This window comes from Lepidochelys kempii, chromosome 17 (assembly GCF_965140265.1).
Source record: "Lepidochelys kempii isolate rLepKem1 chromosome 17, rLepKem1.hap2, whole genome shotgun sequence".
Lineage (NCBI taxonomy): Eukaryota > Metazoa > Chordata > Testudines > Cheloniidae > Lepidochelys > Lepidochelys kempii.
The window spans coordinates 16,962,638-16,983,451 of NC_133272.1; the positions used below are offsets into that span (position 1 = coordinate 16,962,638).

Below are 20,814 nucleotides of genomic sequence, written 5' to 3' on the forward strand. Positions count from 1 at the left end.
CTTTCCTGTGGTCAAAATGAGGGCCCTAGTCTTTTGGACGGTCAATCCAGCACTTTTCACCCACACAAAATTCACCAGATGCCACTGTGACATAAAAACAAACCAGAAAAACAGAAGTATCTTCAGCGTGTGAAGCGAGTGTTTTCTCAGCACGCATGTACGAGATGTACTCTATTATCCAACCCACTGTAAGCATAGTACATTAACGAGCTCATAGGTATATCTCACTGGGGAGCTTTTCGTGTGAATTCAGCATTTCATTGTGTAACATTCTGCTTTATCACCTCTAGGATCATATAAAATCCTCAGCAGGAGTGAGGGCAGATTTGGCCAATACATTTCCCAGGGAAACCCGTTTTCTCTCTCTCTCTGCTTCTGAGTCCTTCAATCCCAAAGTCAGCTCTTCCCCCACACAGTAAGTTTTACATAGCTTCAACACTTTTCCCTTCTTCAGCACCCTCCCCATCCAATGATTTCATAGCACTTTGCAAATGTGATGATTGTCATGTTGGCTGGCACCTAGGACTGAACTGTGGACCTCTAGAGCTAAAATCATGAGTTTAGAGCTTGAGCTAAAGAACCAGATTCTGTAGTAGGCGCTGTATCAGACTTATCCTCTGTGAATGGGGGACACCTAAACACATACTGGTTATATGTGCACATCAGTGGAGTTAGTCTCACTGTCCCTGGGATGCGTTGCAAAGCCAAGTTTTCAAAGCAGCTTTAACTTTGTGGTTAGTTTTGTGTGTCCAAACTCGAGCACCCCTCAGAAACAATGGATTTTGAATGCAAATGATATTTGCACATCAAGATTGGAAAATTAAGGAGCTACTGCTACAGTGGAGAGTTAGACCCAACATGCATGGGTCACTCTGAGGTTTTGGGCCTGGAAAAACAGAGGAGCCCAAATCTGTATGTGGACATCTTCAACAAGCAGTTTAAATTCAGCGGCCCTGAATGACATTTTTACTGTTTCCATCAGTTGGTTGAATAGGGTTTCCCATTAGAGGAGCACCAGTTTAACCAAACTTCAAATCGCATATACAAGGGTACAGATGTATTGAAACAACTCACACAATACATGGTTCCAAAGCAGCAAAGCCTCTATGTGCCTGCAGGACTCTAACCCAAACAAAGGAACCTGCATTTGTAGCTCCATACAACTTCATAGCCTCTTATCCCAGCGTTCTCACACATTGTGAACTCATGCCTGGGATGGACAAACCCATTTGGGGCGGATAATATACACTCCCCTTTCTCCCTGCCTACTGGCCCATTTTTAACTCACAACTGTTATGCTTTTCAGAAGCATTCACTTCCCATCCCTGCCAGAGCCAAGACATAGCCAGAAGCTGCTCACATGTGATTTCCAGTCCAGTCAGCGGACTCTAGTGGTTCAGATCAGCATCCAAACCCAACTGAAACTTCTGAGGTTTACCCATCACTGCAGCATTCCTAGTGACCATGGTTATATAAGAATGCAAAATAAATTTTGGGCCACATCCTTCTCTGGTCAGGGTGCTCTCTAAGAAGAAATAGTGGAACACTGATGAGGGTTTTCTCTGCTCTGCAATTCTTGTTGGCAAGGCAGAACTTCATGCAATGGGCGTATAGTGGACCACACACTGCTGATCCTTGAGAAAGAAACATCCCGTTAGATAAACTGCAAAATGCAGCGTGTGTGTCAGCCAGCTGGGGAGCTGGCAATAACCAATCGCCAGCAAGTCACACTTCTTGGGGGAGTCTCTGCTGGCACAGAAGTGGGTCTGCCTACATAGCATTAAGGGTTGCCTGCACTGGGGAGCTGCCCCAGTTCCAGTAGCAATGGCCAGACACCGAACTAGCTGCATCAGGTCAAATCGCAAGGGCAGAAAGGTAAAAAAGGGATTTGCACCATTGCAGCTCAATCCAGTTTCAAGCACTGCAGCCAATTGCAGCTTGTAGCAAGTCATCCTGTCTGCACTCTAGGGATTTGCATGCCACAAGCAACTGCACCAGTGGCTGAAATCCCCAAGGTTCGCAAGGTCACAGCTGGAGTCTTGGAGCTTAACAGGAATGGAGAAAAGAAAAGAGGCTCCCTGTACTCTCTCATGTATTAGAAACGCTGCTCAGCAGAGAGCAGGGTCCAGCACTTAGCTTTCTGCAATCTCTCTCACACCCCAGCGACACACTTCAGCCAGCAGGGCTACTCCACTTCACACTGGGTCTACCACTTATCCTGGGGAGCCCAGCATTTTGACAGCTCAGTGACAGTGATTAACGAAACCAACAGTCACAGAGCAGTAACCTTCCAGCAGAGGGGCTGTGTTCACCTTATGATGAAGGCAGAGAATAGCCCCACAGGCCACGGCTTCTTTACAGATTTCCTCTGCCTGGCCCCCACATGACTAAGCCAAAAGAAACTGTATGGCTGGTCCCCTTATTTTGATTCTTAAAAATCACAACCATAGCAATACAGCAACAGATGGATGTTAAACTCTCCCGCATTGCTTCTGAGAAAACCCACCAGGGAGATGTCACTAATGACAGCACATTAGTGGGAGAAGGTGTCAGTAAAAAAACAACAGCTATCCTTTCAAAATGAAATGCAAAGCCACCTAACCAGATCTGCTGTGCAATTTTACTTGGAAGAGTGATCAGTCAATGAGGTGGCTATGTCTACCCAAGTACGTACATGGCCCCCATCATCATCACACTTTCCTTCACCCCACCCACCTAAAATCTGTTTTAAGGGCCTGATTTTTAAAGGGTCCTCAACTCAGCCACCAATTTTGAGCCTGCAATTTACCTGAGGAACAATTCTACAGGTGCAATTTATTCCATTTAGCTTTGCAGGTACAATCAGGGAGTTAAATGTCTAAATGCTGTAAACTACACCTGTAAAATTGGAAAGCCAGGCCCAAAATACTTGAATTAACAGAGCTCAGCTCAATCAGACTTAGATTTCTCTAATCCATCACATGTCATTCAGAAACTTAACAGAGGAAATTACTTTTTTTGTTCACTATGTTTTGCAAGGATGCCCTCTAACTTTCCCATCTTCCTCAGACAAGCACTTACTGTGACAATGGCCATGTCAAACAGATAGTGCCCATCTTTCTTTATTGGACTGAGTCAATGACATCTGATGCTACGGAGGGGTTTAGTATTGTTCATATCACTATCCAGGGCCAATAAACCTGCTGAGTAAAAAGGCATGAAGGTCCCAGCTAACTCCATCAATAGCTGTGATAAAACTGGACCATCTACGTCACAATGGTGGGAAGCTGGGGAAGAAGTGGGAATTGGGAAGGGGGAAGGAGAAAAGCAAGAACTTTCTTTGAGCACATTACACACGTGCACCCAGAAAAAAGGAAAATCTAAATAATTAAATGGGGACCCAAGTCTGCAATCTTCACTGTGAAGTCAACTTTAATAGGACTTTTGCTGTCCAAGGAAGGACTTCTGGATGGGCGCAGGGCACATCTCTACTGCAAAGAAAAGCCCATGGTGCCGAGCCTCAGAACCTGGGTTAATTGACTCTGGCTCACGGGGTTAACAATAGCACTGTAGACTCCCTGCTCCCCTGGAGTCTGGGTTCTAAGACCCTCCCCCCTCGCTGGGTTTCACAGCCCAAGTTCCAGCAGTAGCAGGAATGTCTCCATTGCTATTTTTAGCCCCCAAGCCCAAGCCCCGACCACAAGACTCTACACCATGGGTTTTTCTTTGCGGTGTAGACATTCCCTCACAGATCACTTACCAAATACAACTCATCATCTGTTATTACACTTAGAGACCCTGACTGAGATTGGAGCCCCAGAGTGCTAGGCACTGTACACACAGCCAGATTCTGCCCTTGTCTCAAAGAACTGACTATCGAAATAAACAAAGGGTTGGGGGTGGGGAGGGAGCCAGAGAGGGGAAGTGCCCTGTGCAAGGTCACACGGCAGGGCAGTGGGTGAGCTGGGAACAGAGCCCTTTTCTTCTGAGCCCAGTACTTTACCCTAACCATGCCGTCTGCTTCATGTAACTACAAACCTACTCTTTTCTAGCAGTATTTCATTATAGCCACCTTTTTAAACTGCACCTTTTATCTCGGCACAGATTGATGGAGAATTATTAATACAACTTCTGATTTGTCTCCAGCAAGTCTTTGCAGGATGATCAGATTAGTATTAGTGCGATCAGTGAAACATTGTTAGACTGCAAGAGAACAAATGTGAGCTGCCACAGTCCCGAGTAACCCTCAACTGAGACACGGAATGAGAAGGAAGAGATGAAATGGTATGTAAAGTAAATGCTGGCTGTGCAAGGAAATAAGTGTTGCATGAAAAGGTAAAGAGAGAAAAGATGGGAGGAAAGAAGTGATTAGGGAGGAAAGAAGCGATTACAGCAGGCTGAAAATTTTCATTCAAAGCACTTCATTTTTTTAATGAAAAATGGCTTCCCGCCCCCTCCCAAAAAACCCAAAAACCTGACATTTTCCATGCGAAGTATCCATTTCTGATTAAATGTTTCCGGTTTTCATAACCAAACTTTTTTTGCTTTCATGTGCCAAAAATGGACACATTTCAAATGGAAACCAAAACATTTTCCTGCTTTTGGCAACTAAAACCAGAAACAATTCTGCAACCTCCCCAAATTCAGTTTCCATCTGAAGTTTTTCAGTTCACGGTAACAAAAATGTTTTTGGTCCCTTGAAAACCTGAAAAATTTAAAAGAAATTTTTCAGCCAAAACAAAAACTTTTTCATTGAAAATTTTCAAAAGAACAAAGAACATTTCGCAGCCAGATGCAGTCAGAGTACTAATGATGATACTATAAAGGAGGGGGACATTAGACATAACATATTATAATAATACCACCTAAGTCTTATTATAGCACTTTTCATCCACAGATCTCAAAGCACTTTACAAAGGAGGTCAATATCGTTATCCCCGTTTTACAAATGGGGAAACTGAGGCACAGAGCGGATAAGAGACTTATTTAAGGTCACCCAGCTGGCCAGTGGCTAAGCTGAGAATAAAACCCAGGTCCTCCTGAGTCCTAACCCAGTGTCCTGTCCACGACAACGCCCACTACTTGTGATTCTAACCATAAATGTAGACGCTGGGTGTTAAAACCCAGAACTGCTGATTCTATCAGGGTGTGAACCATCTCATGTAGCTTGTGAGCTTTTCTAAACTGCAGTTAACAAACCAACTGGCCGACCAGCACAGCCACCGGTCCTGTGGAGTATTAGTTCGTTATAATAACCCTTTTTACCCTCGTAGCTCATTTCCTGCGTCCAATCACTGCACATGAGTGATTACAAACCCAGCCACGATAACTCTAATGAAGGCAAGCAAGCAAGTAGGAGACACAGAGCTCATTTCCTCTGGGGTTGAACAGTGACTGCTCTCTAATTACACTGAAAATACAGTGGTTCCTCCCTATCAGCTGCAGCGTATTTTCCTGTGGTCTCACCCAGGCAGTTACTCAGGGATAGGTCTCTCTCTCACACATACACATGCACACTTCACTTACATACAATACTCCAAATCAGTGCAGTGTTGTTCAGACTCCTCTTGTAGCAAGCATAAAGCACTCCGGATTACGTGCTCCAGAAAGCGAGAAGGGGGTGGGGCAAGTGTGAGTAAAGGTGGGGGTAAACCCTCCTGAACAGCTCAAGTAATGCACCTTTTATGCAATTCAGTGTTATTGCTCAAGTTGGAAACCAGTTCTGCAGGTTAATAACACTGCTAAGGCTGAGAAGAGGGTCATTCACTTTTAAACACACTGCTCTGGCAAACAGCACTGAATTCATTTTTAAAGTCTCCAGATATCTTTGCGCACACAGGTACATACATGCATGTAGATTTTGTACATACATTACAATTCAAAGGAGTGTCCCTTTTTCAGACAAAGAACTTCATACTGAAATGCAGCCACTTCTGATGTAGAACACATCACCAGCACACAGCAACAATACACAATAGTTTAGGCCAAAGCCAAAGATCATCATATCAGACTGGAACCAAATGGGGAATTTTAGATAGGCAAAACTGTCACTCACTTGGAATATGGTCAGGACATCCCTGTGACTGCAAAACAAATGCCATGGTATTATCAGTGGCTGCTAGCTGTCTCAAAGAAAGAACGCCTTCAGCACCACAGCACTCCTGACAATATGCTGGGTTGCTCAATCCATACTGAATCAGAGGAAAATGACACCTATTGGATCAAACACCCACCTCTATCACCAGCACCTTCACCTACACCACACTGGATTTGACTGGAAATCACTGATCAAACCTGACTGCCTGTCACAAGATCTGAGCCTAAATGAATATAGTTGCTTAGTTTTTTCACATCACAGTATGTTACACTGCAGAGAGCGCTGCAAAAGTGCAGGTTTGTGCTTTGAGAAAATGAGAGAATTATTGCAAAAAAAATTAGGACAGAAAAAACCCTGTTGCTCTTTTGGTGGGTGGGTGGGTGGGTGGGTGGGTGTGAGAGAGAGAGAGAGAGAGAGAGAGAGAGAAAAGATAACCTAAAAAACTGCTTTGGGATTCCCTCGAGTGACGCACAGTATGTAAATGAAATGCATTACAAACAACAACTGTATTCTTCTCAGTATTAATTCATATAAAGTCCTGGATGAAGGAAAAAAATTTGGATATATCAAAATGGCTTTTTTTAGCATTACCAAAATGAAATGCTCCAATTTTTCATTCAAGAAAAACATTTCATTTCAGAATTTCACTCAACTTTATGTAAAAAAACCTCACCAACACTTCAATTTTTTTTAAAAACTTTGAAATTGAAATGTTACGTTTCAAGTAAACCTGAAATGAAAGTTTTCTTGACATTTCTCTTCACCAGAAACTTTGAAACACTTTCATTTAAGGCTGACCTGAAACAAATTTGTTTTTTTATTTTTCAGATCTGCACCCATGCCAAATAGTCATTGTACCAATCACCAGTTCAAATTTAGCCCTGATGTTAACTAAGAAGTAATTGCAATCTGAAGTCTTGATTCAGGAATGTACTTAAGCACATGCTTAATTTAAAGTACACCTCTACCCCGATATAATGCGGTCCTCGGGAGCCAAAAAATCTTATAGGCAAAACCGTGTTATATCAAATTTGCTTTGGCCTCGAGCATTTCCGTTATTAATAGTCACTTCCCACCCCCTGACTGACCCCTCAGAACCCCCGACCCATCCAACCCCCGCCCCGGCTCCTTGTCCCCTGACTACCCCCTCCAGAGACCCCCCACCCCCAACCACCCCTCCCAAGACCCCACCCTCTATCTAAGCCCCCCTGCTCCTTGTCCCCTGTCCACCCCCTCCACAGACCCCCCCCCATCCCAAATCACCCCCAGGACCTCACCCCCTACCCAACCCCCTGCTCTCTGTCCCCTAACGCCCCGACCCCTATCCACACCCCCACCCCCTGACAGGACCCCCAGGACTCCCACACCCTATCCAATGCCCCCATTCCCCGTCCCCTCACCGCCCCGCCCCCAGTACCTCCTAATCATCCAACCCTCCCCTGCTCCCTGTCCCCTGACTGCTCCCCCGCGACCCTCTGCCCCTTATCCAACCCGGCCCTGGCCTGGCACCCTTAACATGCCGCTCAGAGCAGCTTGTCAGTGCCAGACATGCTGACTCGCCGGAGCACGCAGCCCCACCCCCCAGAGCACTGCTTTACTGCATTATATCCGGTCGCATTATATTGGGGTAGAGGTGTATGTACTTAAATCCCACCAAAGTCAGTCGAACACAAATACATGTTTAAGTGCTTTCCTGAACTGGAGCCTGAAGGCAGCTCAGTGAGTTACAGGAAAATTATTTAGAGTCCTAATCTAGTCTCTAGTGGACCAATGTCTAATACTACCAAAACCACCATTATAATTGGAGGGCTGGCCAGAGAGCTCTTTGCTTGGATGGGCTGCAAAGTGAATAGCCTTCTCACTCATAAGCCTTGTCTTCACTAGGAGAAAAGGTGTGTTCTTACCTTGTGTTAGTTACCATGTGTCAGTTAATACAAGGTAAATCCTAATGAAGACAAGGCATTTTGTAGTTTTCACACGAGTTAGCAAGTTGAGGTGAACACTAGGCTCCTGTATAGTCTTAACCTTGACTTGCTAATGTGCGAAAACTACCAACTGCCTTGTCTATACTAGGGCTTTACCCTGTGTTGCTAATGAGTGGTATGTAACACAAGATAAGAACTTACCTTTTTTCCCTAGAGAAGATGCATCCTTAGCACATGTCTACACTACCCCTTATGTCGGCACAATTTATGTTGCTCAAGGATGTGTGAAAAAACGAGCTGCCACCGCTCGTTTAGTGGTTTTATGTCGACAGGAGAACTCTCTCTGTCAGCTTAGGGTATGTCTACACTGGGAACACTCCTGCGGCAGCGGTTTGAAGTGCGAGTGTGGTCCTGGTAATCCATCTCCACGAGGGGATTAGCTCACAGGGCTGGGAGCCTGTCTACACTAGCGCTTTATTAAAGCACTCAGACTTGCTGCGCTCAGGGGGGTGATTTTTCAGACCCCTGAGCCAGCAAGTTACAGCACTATATAAAATGTAAGTGTAGACAAGCCCTTAGAGAGGCTACACAGCTGCATCGATATAGCTGTGTCGCTGGAAGTTCGCTAGTGTAGACATGGCCATAGTGTTGATCTCACTCTAGCGCAGGGCCAGGCACACGGGCTGCATATTATGAGAAGAAGCTTGCACTGCCATTGCCCATGCTGTACTGCTTCTGTGAGTAAATCTAAGACCTCTTTCCCCAGGGCTGTGAATCCAGCACCTCTCACCAGTGCTATATTCACTTGATTTATTGACTACATTATTTAAGGAGAGAGACCCACATCACAGAAATTAGAGAAGTTACCATTCCACCAGAAGCCCTAATGGTTTTTACATTCACCTTAAAATACCCTGCCCGTCTCTCCTCAAATACCTCCACCAAACTCTGGGATTTCATCTAAGTCTTTTATAGTGGGAAATGAAATATTTTTGTTGTTTAGTCGCTTTATGCAAGAGCAAATGTCTCTTTCTCAATAACTAGAATGCAAGCAATTGCCAGACATCTGGAGCACAGTGTATTATAAATATTGTGCATGAATATCTCAGAAAGGAAAGAGTTCCCTGTATTGCTGTCATTTTGCAACGCAGACATTTAGGGTTTTGTAAAAACTTCTGCAAGTATGAACAAATTTACACTGTGTATGTTTTAGAATCAGGCTGATTTTAACTTGGGGGGGGGGTATTTGGAAACATAAACAAGCCAAAATTAGCCTGTTTTTACTAAATATTGTCCTATTTTTTGAGCAAATGTCCAAAGCATTACAATTTTATTTTGTAAAATTGGAACATTTTTTAAGATTCTAAACAAAATGTAAACATGTTTTTTATTTAAAAAGGGGATTTTTAACTGAGCTATTTATTTTTGCAAGCATGTAGTACAGAAATACTGGTCAGATTCATGTCTTCAAAAATAAAAAGGACCACAAGAATTTGTGAAAAACATGCTGGTGATAATCCGCTTATGCATCAGACCTCCCCAATCTGCCCCAACCCTGAGCTGTAAAGAACTGCCTAGAGAAGAATTCTGAAGTGTAGTTGTAGCTGTGTCCGTCCCAGGATATTAGAGAGACACAGGTGAGTGAGGTAGTATCTTTTATTGGACCAACTTCTGTCGGTGAGAGAGACAAGTTTTCGAAAAAAGAAAAGGAGGACTTGTGGCACCTTAGAGACTAACCAATTTATTTGAGCATAAGCTTTTGTGAGCTACAGCTCACTTCATCGGATGCATGCCGTGGAAAATACAGTGGGGAGATTTTATATACACAAAGAACATGAAACAATGGGTGTTACCATACATACTGTAACCAGAGTGATCAGGTAAGGTGAGCTATTATCAGCAGGAAAAAAAAAAAACAAAACCTTTTGTAGCGATAATCAAGGTGGGCCATTTCCAGCAGTTGACAAGAACATGTGAGGAACAGTAAGGGGGAAAAATAAAAATGGGGAAATAGTTTCACTTTGTGTAATGACACATCGACTCCCAGTCTTTATTCAAGCCTAATGTAATGGTGTCCAGTTTGCAAATTAATTCCAATTCAGCAGTCTCTCATTGGAGTCTGTTTTTGAAGTTTTGTTGTTGTAATATTGCGAACAACGCTTCCTCAGCTCTTGTCCCCTAAAGCCCCTACTCTACTTGCGCTATATTGATGACATCTTCATCATCTGGACCCATGGAAAAGAAGCCCTTGAGGAATTCCACCATGATTTCAACAACTTCCATCCCACCATCAACCTCAACCTGGTCCAGTCTACACAAGAGATCCACTTCCTGGACACTACAGTGCTAATAAACAATGGTCACATAAACACCACCCTATACCGGAAACCTACTGACCGCTATTCCTACCTACACGCCTCCAGCTTTCACCCTGACCACACCACACGATCCATCATCTACAGCCAAGCTCTGCGATACAACCGCATTTGCTCCAACCCCTCAGACAGAGACAAACACCTACAAGATCTCCGTCAAGCTTTCTTACAACTACAATACCCACCTGCGGAAGTGAAGAAACAGATTGATAGAGCCAGAAGAGTTCCCAGAAGTCACCTACTACAGGACAGGCCCAACAAAGAAAATAACAGAACGCCACTAGCCGTCACCTTCAGCCCCCAACTAAAACCCCTCCAACGCATTATTAAGGATCTACAACCTATCCTAAAGGATGACCCAACACTCTCACAAATCTTGGGAGACAGGCCAGTCCTTGCCTACAGACAGCCCCGCAACCTGAAGTAAATACTCACCAACAACCACATACCACACAACAGAACCACTAACCCAGGAACTTATCCTTGCAACAAAGCCCGTTGCCAACTGTGCCCACATATCTATTCAGGGGACACCATCATAGGGCCTAATAACATCAGCCACACTATCAGAGGCTCGTTCACCTGCACATCCACCAATGTGATATATGCCATCATGTGCCAGCAATGCCCCTCTGCCATGTACATTGGTCAAACTGGACAGTCTCTACGTAAAAGAATAAATGGACACAAATCAGATGTCAAGAATTATAACATTCATAAACCAGTCAGAGAACACTTCAATCTCTCTGGTCACGCAATCACAGACATGAAGATCGCTATCTTAAAACAAAAAAACTTCAAATCCAGACTCCAGCGAGAAACTGCTGAATTGGAATTCATTTGCAAATTGGATACTATTAATTTAGGCTTAAATAGAGACTGGGAGTGGCTAAGTCATTATGCAAGGTAGCCTATTTCCCCTTGTTTTTTCCTACCCCCCCCCCCCGACGTTCTGGTTAAACTTGGATTTAAACTTGGAGAGCGGTCAGTTTGGATGAGCTATTGCTAGCAGGAGAGTGAGTGTGTGTGTGTGTGTGTCCCGGGAAAAAAGAGGGGGGGTGAGAAAGCCTGGATTTGTGCTGGACATGGCCCACCTTGATTACCATGCACACTGTAGGGAGAGTGGTCACTTTGGATGAGTTATTACCAGCAGGAGAGTGAGTTTGTGTGTGTATGGGGGTGAGAAAACCTGGATTTGTGCTGGAAATGGCCCACCTTGATTATCATGCACATTGTGTAGAGAGTTGTCACTTTGGATGGGCTATTACCAGCAGGAGAGTGAGTTTGTGTGTGGGGGGGTGGAAGGTGAGAAAACCTGGATTTGTGCTGGAAATGGCCCAACTTGATGATCACTTTAGATAAGCTATTACCAGCAGGACAGTGGGGTGGGAGGAGGTATTGTTTCATGATCTCTGTGTGTATATAAAGTCTGCTGCAGTTTCCACAGTATGCATCCGATGAAGTGAGCTGTAGCTCACGAAAGCTCATGCTCAAATAAATTGGTTAGTCTCTAAGGTGCCACAAGTACTCCTTTTCTTTTTGCGAATACAGACTAACACGGCTGTTACTCTGAAACCTGCGACTTTTAGGTCTGTAATCGAGTGACCAGAGAGATTGAAGTGTCCTCTGACTGGTTTTTGAATGTTATAATTCTTGACGTCTGATTTGTGTCCATTTATTCTTTTACGTAGAGACTGTCCAGTTTGGTCAATGTACATGGCAGAGGGGCTTTGCTGGCACATGATGGCATATATCACATTGGTAGATGTGCAGGTGAACGAGCCTCTGATAGTGTGGCTGATGTGATTAGGCCCTATGATGGTGTCCCCTGAATAGATATGTGGGCACAGTTGGCAACGGGCTTTGTTGCAAGGATAGGTTCCTGGGTTAGTGGGTTCTGTTGTGTGGTTGCTGGTATTTGCTTCAGGTTGGGTGGCTGTCTGTAAGCAAGGACTGGCCTGTCTCCCAAGATCTGTGAGAGTGATGGGTCGTACTTCAGGATAGGTTGCAGATCCTTGATGATGCGTTGGAGAGATTTTAGTTGGGGGCTGAAGGTGATGGCTAGTGGCGTTCTGTTATTTTCTTTGTTGGGTCTGTCCTGTAGTAGGTAACTTCTGGGTACTCTTCTGGCTCTGTCAATCTGTTTCTTCACTTCAGCAGGTGGGTATTGTAGTTGTAAGAAGGCTTGATAGAGATCTTGTAGGTGTTTGTCTCTGTCTGAGGGGTTTGAACAAATGTGGTTATATCGTAGACCTTGGCTGTAGACAATGAATCATGTGGTGTGGTCTGGATGAAAGCTGGAGGCATGTAGGTAAGTATAGCAGTCAGTAGGCTTCCGGTATAGGGTGGTGTTTATGTGACCATCACTTATTAGCACTGTAGTGTCCAGGAAGTGGATCTCTTGTGTGGACTGGTCCAGGCTGAGGTTGATGGTGGGATGGAAATTGTTGAAATCATGGTGGAATTCCTCAAGGGCTTCTTTTCTATGGGTCCAGATGATGAAAAGGTCACCAATGTAGTGCAAGCAGAGTAGGGGTATTAGGGAACGAGAGCTGAGGAAGCATTGTTCTAAGTCAGTCATAAAAATGTTGGCATACTGTAGGGCCACATGGGTACCCATAGCAGTGCCGCTGACTTGAAGGTATAAGTTGTCTCCAAATCTGAAATGGTTGTGGGTGAGGACAAAGTCACAAAGCTCAGCCACCAGGTGTGCCATGGCCTCATCAAGGATACTGTTCTTGACAGCTTGTAGTCCATCCTCATGTGGAATATGGGTATAAAGAGCTTCTACATCCATGGTGGCCAGGATTGTGTTTTCAGGAAGACCACCAATGCATTGTAGTTTCCTCAAAAAGTTGGTGGTGTCTCGAAGATAGCTAGGAGTGCTGGTAGCGTAGGGTCTGAGGAGAGAGTCCAAATAGCCAGATAATCCTGCTGTAAGAGTGACAATGCCTCAGATGATGGGGTGTCCAGGGTTTCCAGGTCTATGGATCTTGGATAGCAGATAGAATACCCCGGTCAGGGCTCTGGGGGTCTGTCCGTGTAGATTTGTTACCGTGCTGTAGCAGGGAGTTTCTTGAGCAGATGGTGTAGTTTCTTTTGGTACTCCTCAGTGGGGTCAGAGGACAGTGACCTGTAGAATGTGGTGTTGGAGAGTTGCCTGACAGCCTCCTGTTCATAATCCAACCTGTTCATTTTGACTACAGCACCTCCTTTGTCAGCCACTTTAATTATAATCTTAGAATCATAGAATACCAGGGTTGGAAGGGACGTCAGGAGGTCATCTAGTCCAACCCCCTGCTCAAAGCAGGACCAATCCCCAATTTTTGCCCCAGATCCCAAATGGCCCCCTCAAGGATTGAACTCACAACCCTGGGTTTAGCAGGCCAATGCTCAAACCACTGAGCTACCCCTCCCCCCCATGTGAGAGTTGTTTCTGAGGCTGTGGATGGCATTGCGTTCTGTACAGTTGAGGTCATGGGGCAAGTGATGCTGTTTGTTCACAATTTCAGCCTGTGCACGTCTGCGGAAAGCAGTCTATGTAGAAGTCCAGTCTGTCATTTCGACCATCAGGAGGAGCCCACGCAGAATTCTTTTTCTTGTCGTGTTGGTAGGAGGGTTCCTGTGGGTCAGTGCTCTGTTCAGTGGAGTGTTGAAAATATTCCTTAAGTCGGAGACGATGAAAGTAGGCTTCCAGATTACTGCAGAACTGTATCATGTTCGTGGGGGTGACGGGGCAGAAAGAGAGCCCCCGAGATAGGACGGACTCTTCCGCCAGGCTAAGTGTGTGGTTGGATAGATTAACAATATTAACACCATTAATTTGGGCTTGAATAGGGACTGGAAGTGGCTGGCTCATTACAAAAGCAGCTTTGCCTCTCCTGGAATTGACACCCCCTCATCTATTATTGAGAGTGGACTACATTCACCCTGATCAAATTGGCCCTGTCAACACTGGTTCTCGACTTGTGAGGTAACTCCCTTCTCTTCATGTGTCAGTATATTTATGTCTGCATCTGTAATTTTCACTCCGTGCATCTGAAGAAGCGGGGTTTTTACCCACAAAAGCTTATGCTCAAATAAATCTATTAGTCTTTAAGGTGCCACCGGACCCCTTGTTGTTTTTGTGGATACAGACTAACACGGCTACCCCCGCCTCCCGATACTTCTACATGGAGAGTCTACTAGGAAACGACCCCTGGGGGAATGTGAGCTCAGGTCAAGCCTGACATCACAAAGACTCCCTGGAAAGCTATCTACTGAACGGGATTCAGGGGTGGTACTCTATTTTCTCTCTACACCGGACAGCAAAGCATGGTTTCCTCTTGAGAGTCCTTTCAGACTACTCCCTTCCCTTCCTCCTCTTGTTCCTGACCCCATCCGTCTGGCTTCGGGATAGCAGGACTTCCTCTTCTGATATTACCAAAGCCTTCCTGAAGATAGCCATTGTTATTGCTTTTCAAATCATCCCCACAGTCCTTTGCCAGCTGGTAGTCTGAAACTGACTGCAATACCAGCATACACTGCGCCCATCTGCCAGGTAGCTTTACGTGGCTTGCCTCTGTCATGCTCAGAGCTTGGACTGTTTAGTGTTGGAAGAGAATGGTGCTCATTAAGGAATCTCACAGGGTCAAATTTTGAATCCTTTCAAATGTTATAGGTTCAAAAGTTGGCCCTGGCTGGGAGCTGTTCCTGGCTCTGCCCCAGCCAACTGTGTTACCATGGACAATTCCCTCCCTCCGTCCCTCCTTCACCATCTTTAAAATGAGCAAACATCATTAGCCCTTTTTTGTAAAGCAGTTTGAGCTCTGCAGAGGAAGCAGTGTGTAAGAGACAGGTACTATCATCATCAGCTCTGTGTTCCACTTAAAGAGAGACAGGGGAAAAGGGCAAAGAGAAAATAAAACCACTGTTGGGAGAAAAGGAAAGTAGGCAATGTGAAAAAACAAGGGTGATACTGAAGGAAGGATAGGAAAATTTTTTTATCAGCAGTACAATATAGTGTACAGGGCACCCATTCATACAGGTTGGCGTGCGGGTATCGGGTACCTTCATCCCCAAGCCAGAGCACAGATTTAATTGTCAGATATGTCTACACTGCGGTATAAAACCTGCCGCTGGCCCTGGCCAGCTGACTCGGACTTCTGAGGCTGAGGCTACATACACACGACCGCTTGCGTCAGTGTAAGTTACCTCGCTCAGAGGTGCGAATAAGCTACCACCTGAGAGATGTAAATTACAATGACCTAAGCAGGACAGAGCTATGTCGGCGCAAGAAGCTCACTTGCTGCCGGCGGGGACTGGAGTAATTAAGTGGTCGGGAGAGCTCTCTCCCGTCCGTGTAGAACATCTGCACTACAGCTGTGCCGCTGTAAGCGCCGTAGCGAAGCCAGCGCCTTAGGCTAGGGATGTTTAAATGCAATGTAGACTTCCAGGCTTAGGATGCAGCCCCAACTCTGGGACCCTCCCACCGCGCAGGGTCCTACAGGACGGGGTCCAGCCCAAGCCCAGAAGTCTACACGGCAATTAAACAGCCCCTTAGCCCAAGTCCCGTGAGCCTGTATCAGTTGGCACGGGCCAGTCACAGGTGTCTACCTGCAGTGTAGACTTACCCCTAGAAATCTGAGTTTTTAAAACATGATTCAGGGGTTTTTTTTAAACCAAAAGAAACAGACAATTTGAATAGTTTTATAAACCTAATTCCCCTCTCCCCCCCAGTTTATGAGGTTTATAAAGTGTTCAACTCCAGGAGCTTCTCTCTGCCCCCAGCACTGTTCTAGACCCACCTCCCTCACAACTCTGCACTACGGAATCACCTTTTGCATGGCACAGCTTATAACAATCATCCTGACTGATCACAGCTGCCCTCACTCAACTAGCCAAGAGAATTCTCTAACACATCTAAATATCAGCCAGCCTTATCCACTCTCCGCACAGCAAAGGCTAAGGGTGGGAAATGAAAGGAACCTCAAGATAAAAAACCCACACGGCGCAACACTCATGCACAAGCCTCAGGGATAACTCAGCACAAATTAATATTATTTGCATAGCAGCAAATGCATGTAGCACTTGAAAAAGAAAAAGGCTCAACTCTCAATGTAAGCATCATCGAGAGATCACTGAAGTTCTGGGGTCAACATGGTTACATGCCTATCACCCAAAAATACTGAGCAAGCAGCAATTGTGATCCATCTGTCAGCACGCCCTTCGCTGTCGCAGAATCCTTGTTAACAGAGATTACTACATTTTGATGGCGGAGGCACTGGAATTCAGGGGATTTCACCACACGAGGCGTTACTGTGCTCCTCAGAGCAGCTTACGTTACAGATCTGAAGTCCTAATTAGTGCACAAAATAAAACAACTCAGGTTTCCTCTCTTCCCTGCCAGGATACCAGGCACCTGTGTTATCCAGAAACATTTGGGCCTAGAGACTGAGAATGAGTGCAAGTCAATTCTGATGTGTTTAGACAGTGATTTGAGAGACAGTTCATGCGTGTGTGGATGAGTGTATGAATTCAGGAGCATATGGCTTGCCTTTGGGGGATTTCTTTTTTTCCTCCTCTGTTTGGGTTTGCAATACCATCGGGCCCAAAAGAACTTTCTATGGCATTTTGTCTGATCAGCTAAGAGGGTTTTGGTTTTTTTATGAGAAATTAGCTTGATTATTTGATGAGTGATAAGAACTAACAAAGCACGTCATATTATTTTTATTCCTCCACATTAAGGAGGTTTTAAATTAATTTGTTGCTCATTAAAAGGCAGGATTAATAACCCTGAAAACTGAAATCCTCCCTTTATCCATAGGGCACGAACAGGATGAGCAGCCTTTCTCCCCACATCACCCCCAGCAATGACTGGAGGGACCACCTCTGAGGGGATCAGAGGCTATTTCTGACTCTAAAGCCTTTTTACTCTTTGGAAGAGGATGGATGAAGTAATGAGTTTAAGGAAGAGGACTAAGAGATGCAAGCTCTACTCCTGCCTTTGCTGCAGGCTTCCTGTGCAGCTTTGGTCAAATCACTAACTCTATGCTTCAATTTTCCCCATTTGTAAGATGCAGGCAGTAAAAATTATCTTAACACTTGAGGGTCCACCCTTACGTGAACAGCCACTTACTCTTACTCACACTTACTCTGTGAGCAGTCCTATTAACCCAGTGCAAATACTCAGAGGGAAAGTCATTATTCAACCTAAGTCAGAATGGCAGGATCAGGCCCTCACTGTGTTTATAAATCCTTGGAGTGAAGGTGCTACAGAGGTGCATAGACATCGAGAACCAGACCGCAACCACCAATTTGTCACAGGTAGGACCACTGATCATTCATTGGATGGGAACAACTTTCAGAGCAGCCAAGAACTAGAAGATATTTCTTTGCCAAGCAACATTTGGTTGCTGACAAAGACTGCTGCATTCCCACCAGCAATCTCACAATGAGGAAAAGGCTGACACATCTAAATGGTATGTTTTCTGATAGCCTGCCTGTTTTCCTACAGAAATCAATCCTACTACTACTACTCACAATTAATATATGAGATGCCTTCTAGGAGCCCAGCTCTTTCTACACTTGCTACTCGTAAATAATCTGTAAAAGCTTCTCATCCAGTGAGAGGAGTGAAGATTAAATATTTGCTTTGGAGGGTGCAATTTTCTGCCAGAATGTTTTATTGGAGGTGCTCAGTGTCTCATGGTGAGTTGAGGATCTCTTCCTCAGAGCAGAATAAATAAATAAAAATAACTGCTGTAGAGGAGGGCCTAACAGATACGCAGTTCCGCTTTGGGCATAACTGATTGATACCACTTCTAATTAGCAACATTTATAAAGTTCAGGCCTTCTGTTCCTGACATGTATCACGCACATCGGTTTAGCTGAACTCTGCTGTTCCAAGAGGCGAGCAGCTGATGGAGTATTAACAAGCTAGGGATGGCAGATAATTTGCTCTTGTACCCATGATGCTAGAGCAACTCATTCTTAGAATGCAAACTTTGGGCCATTCCCACCCAGTGCCAAGCACCACTAACTCTTAGTGTGTTGCAAGGATCCCTCTCTAAATGGAGCCATTTAGTGCTAGCCTGCAGACCTCTCTGCAATTTGCTACTAGACTGGCATTTCCACCCATTCCCATTGGAGCTAAACCAGAGGTGGAAAAGTTTTAGAAAAGTCCTATTGTAGGTTATGATGATTTATTATTTGTATAGCAATAGTATCCAGGAGTCCCAGGCACAGACCAGGACCCCATCGGGGTAGGAGCTGTACAAACTCAGGACAATAAAACAGTCCCTGCCCCACAGAGCTTACAATCTAAGAGAAGGCTTAGGATTCCATCCAATCCTTTCTGGGGGAGACACTGTATTCCTAATCTAGATGTACACTCCTGAACAGGGCTATGAAACAGAAAAACCCAAGTGCAACAGCAGTCGCACCATCTTTTCATGACTCCAGCAAACAATTCTGCCACTGTCCCAAACCAGCTCTTTCCCCCTAATATCGCATTTGCTCAGTGACTGTGTCAACTCCTCCCCAACAAAATCAAACACTTTGTTATGACCGTCCACCTAGCGCTGCCCCTCAAAGTCACTGAATTCAGCCACTTGGCCAAGGTGTCAATCAAGACCACACCACACCCAGGGATCACAACATACAGGTTTATCCTGTAGTTGACCAGATCCATCTGTAGTTATTTGCAACACAAAAAGGAAGTGCACTTGGATTTTAACAAGCCTTCTCACTTCAACACAAAGACAAAAGTGCTTGATGTTAGTGGCTGAAAGTCAAATGTGTCTGTTTTCATCAACTAACCCAACAGGATGCTGAGCTAAGTGGGTGCAATGGCTATTAACCCTTTCTGTAGTTCTCAGTGCCATATTTATGGTCAATAAAATGAATGGTTTCATATCATCATGCTAGCTTGTGCTACACATGACCATGAGACCACATGATCAGCATGTTCTGTACACAATGCCATAAGTGATTAATACCATCTGCCCACTCTCTTTCAGCAGAAGTTTGAGTAAAAGGGCCCCACGGCTGACCTATACTGTACCCTCCCTAATACCAGTCCATGTGGCTGTCTCTCTTACTGTGGCTTGGTACTTCTTTCCCTTGATTCAATTCCCACAAGCTGCCTGACCAGCCATTCACTCGCTCTCCCTGTTGCGCTGCGCCATCCCTGCTGTATGAACTGGTAAGCTGAAGCTGCAGCAGACTTCGCCGGCCCTGTCCAATGCCAGTGAAAATTTGGGCGCTGCAAATGAAGCCACTGCTAGACATAAGCCCAGCACAGCCACTCAGAGCTAGGAGCAGTCTGAACGCCAATTATGATTTAACAAAGCAAATACATTCATGCAAGGGCAGCACGACCTTCGCTCAAGAAGCCTTAGAAAACACCCCATAAGAAAGAGAAAATAAACCTAATAGCCGGGAAACATGCACACTCTTACCTGTCTGTAGCAAGCCAGCCCCACTGTCTTTAACTCCAAAGTGCTGCTGGATGTCTAGTAATACACCTGTAGAGAAAATGGAGAGAAGAAACTCAGTGCCTTATTCCTGTGAAATGTGCTGCAGGGATATGTGGTTTTGGGCAGCAACAGGAGGGCCTGCAAAGCCTGCAGCAACTCACAACACACAACAACGTTCAGAACCTGTGCATTGACTTTAGGGTGACCAGATGTCCCGATTTTATAGGGACAGTCCCAATATTTGGGGCTTTTTCTTATATAGGCTCCTATTACCCTCCAATTCCCGTCCCAATTTTTCACACTTGCTATCTGGTCACCCTAATTGACTTCTTCTTTCTTGTGCATGTTTGTAACTTTGGGGGTAACTGGGGCCAGTAAATTACCAACAAGTGTCAGCAGGTTAATAGAGTGCAAAATGTTCACAATGAAACCCAAATGTATGAGAAGCTTGCCTTGCCCTGTTCCTTATTTATTATTTATGCTGCAGTAGCATCAACACCTAGGTGCTGTGCAGACACATAGGGAGAGGGGGTCTCTCTACCCAAAAGAGCTCACACTCGACCAGGCAAGACAGACAAAGGGTGGGAGAGGAAACAGAGGCATGGAAATAAAGTGACTTGCTTAAGGTTATGTAACAGGTGAGAGGTAGAGCCAGCATTAAAATCCATGTTTCCTGATCACCAGCCTAGTGTCCTATCTACTGGACCACACTGGCTCTCAAAACTCAGATCAAGTTCTTCAAATATTTCACCATGGTTCGCAAACTTTTCAAGCAAACCTGGGACTAGTTTCAAGTGACACTCTGTTGGGAGGCAGTCAGACTTGGGCAAATCCCCTCTCTGAGCCTTGGTTTCACCATTTATCCAGCTTTGGTGAACTCTTGTTTCTGATATTTTGGGGGGAAAGAAATGAAATCAATGGTTTAGTAAAAGGGGAAAAAGTGACTAGACATTATTTTAAAATAATTGAACAAAATACAT

At 44.9% G+C, this 20,814-nt stretch overlaps 1 protein-coding gene across 3 annotated transcripts in view; it reads right to left on the reverse strand.

The window, feature by feature from the left end:
• SPNS2 (SPNS lysolipid transporter 2, sphingosine-1-phosphate) overlaps positions 1–20,814 on the reverse strand; it is a 182,544-nt gene that overhangs the window by 112,920 nt on the left and 48,810 nt on the right. For all 3 annotated transcript variants that reach the window (XM_073315320.1, XM_073315321.1, XM_073315322.1), the window contains exon 2: positions 19,817–19,882. In XM_073315320.1, coding sequence (XP_073171421.1) covers positions 19,817–19,882 — 66 coding nt within the window. The remainder of the gene's footprint in view (positions 1–19,816; positions 19,883–20,814) is intronic.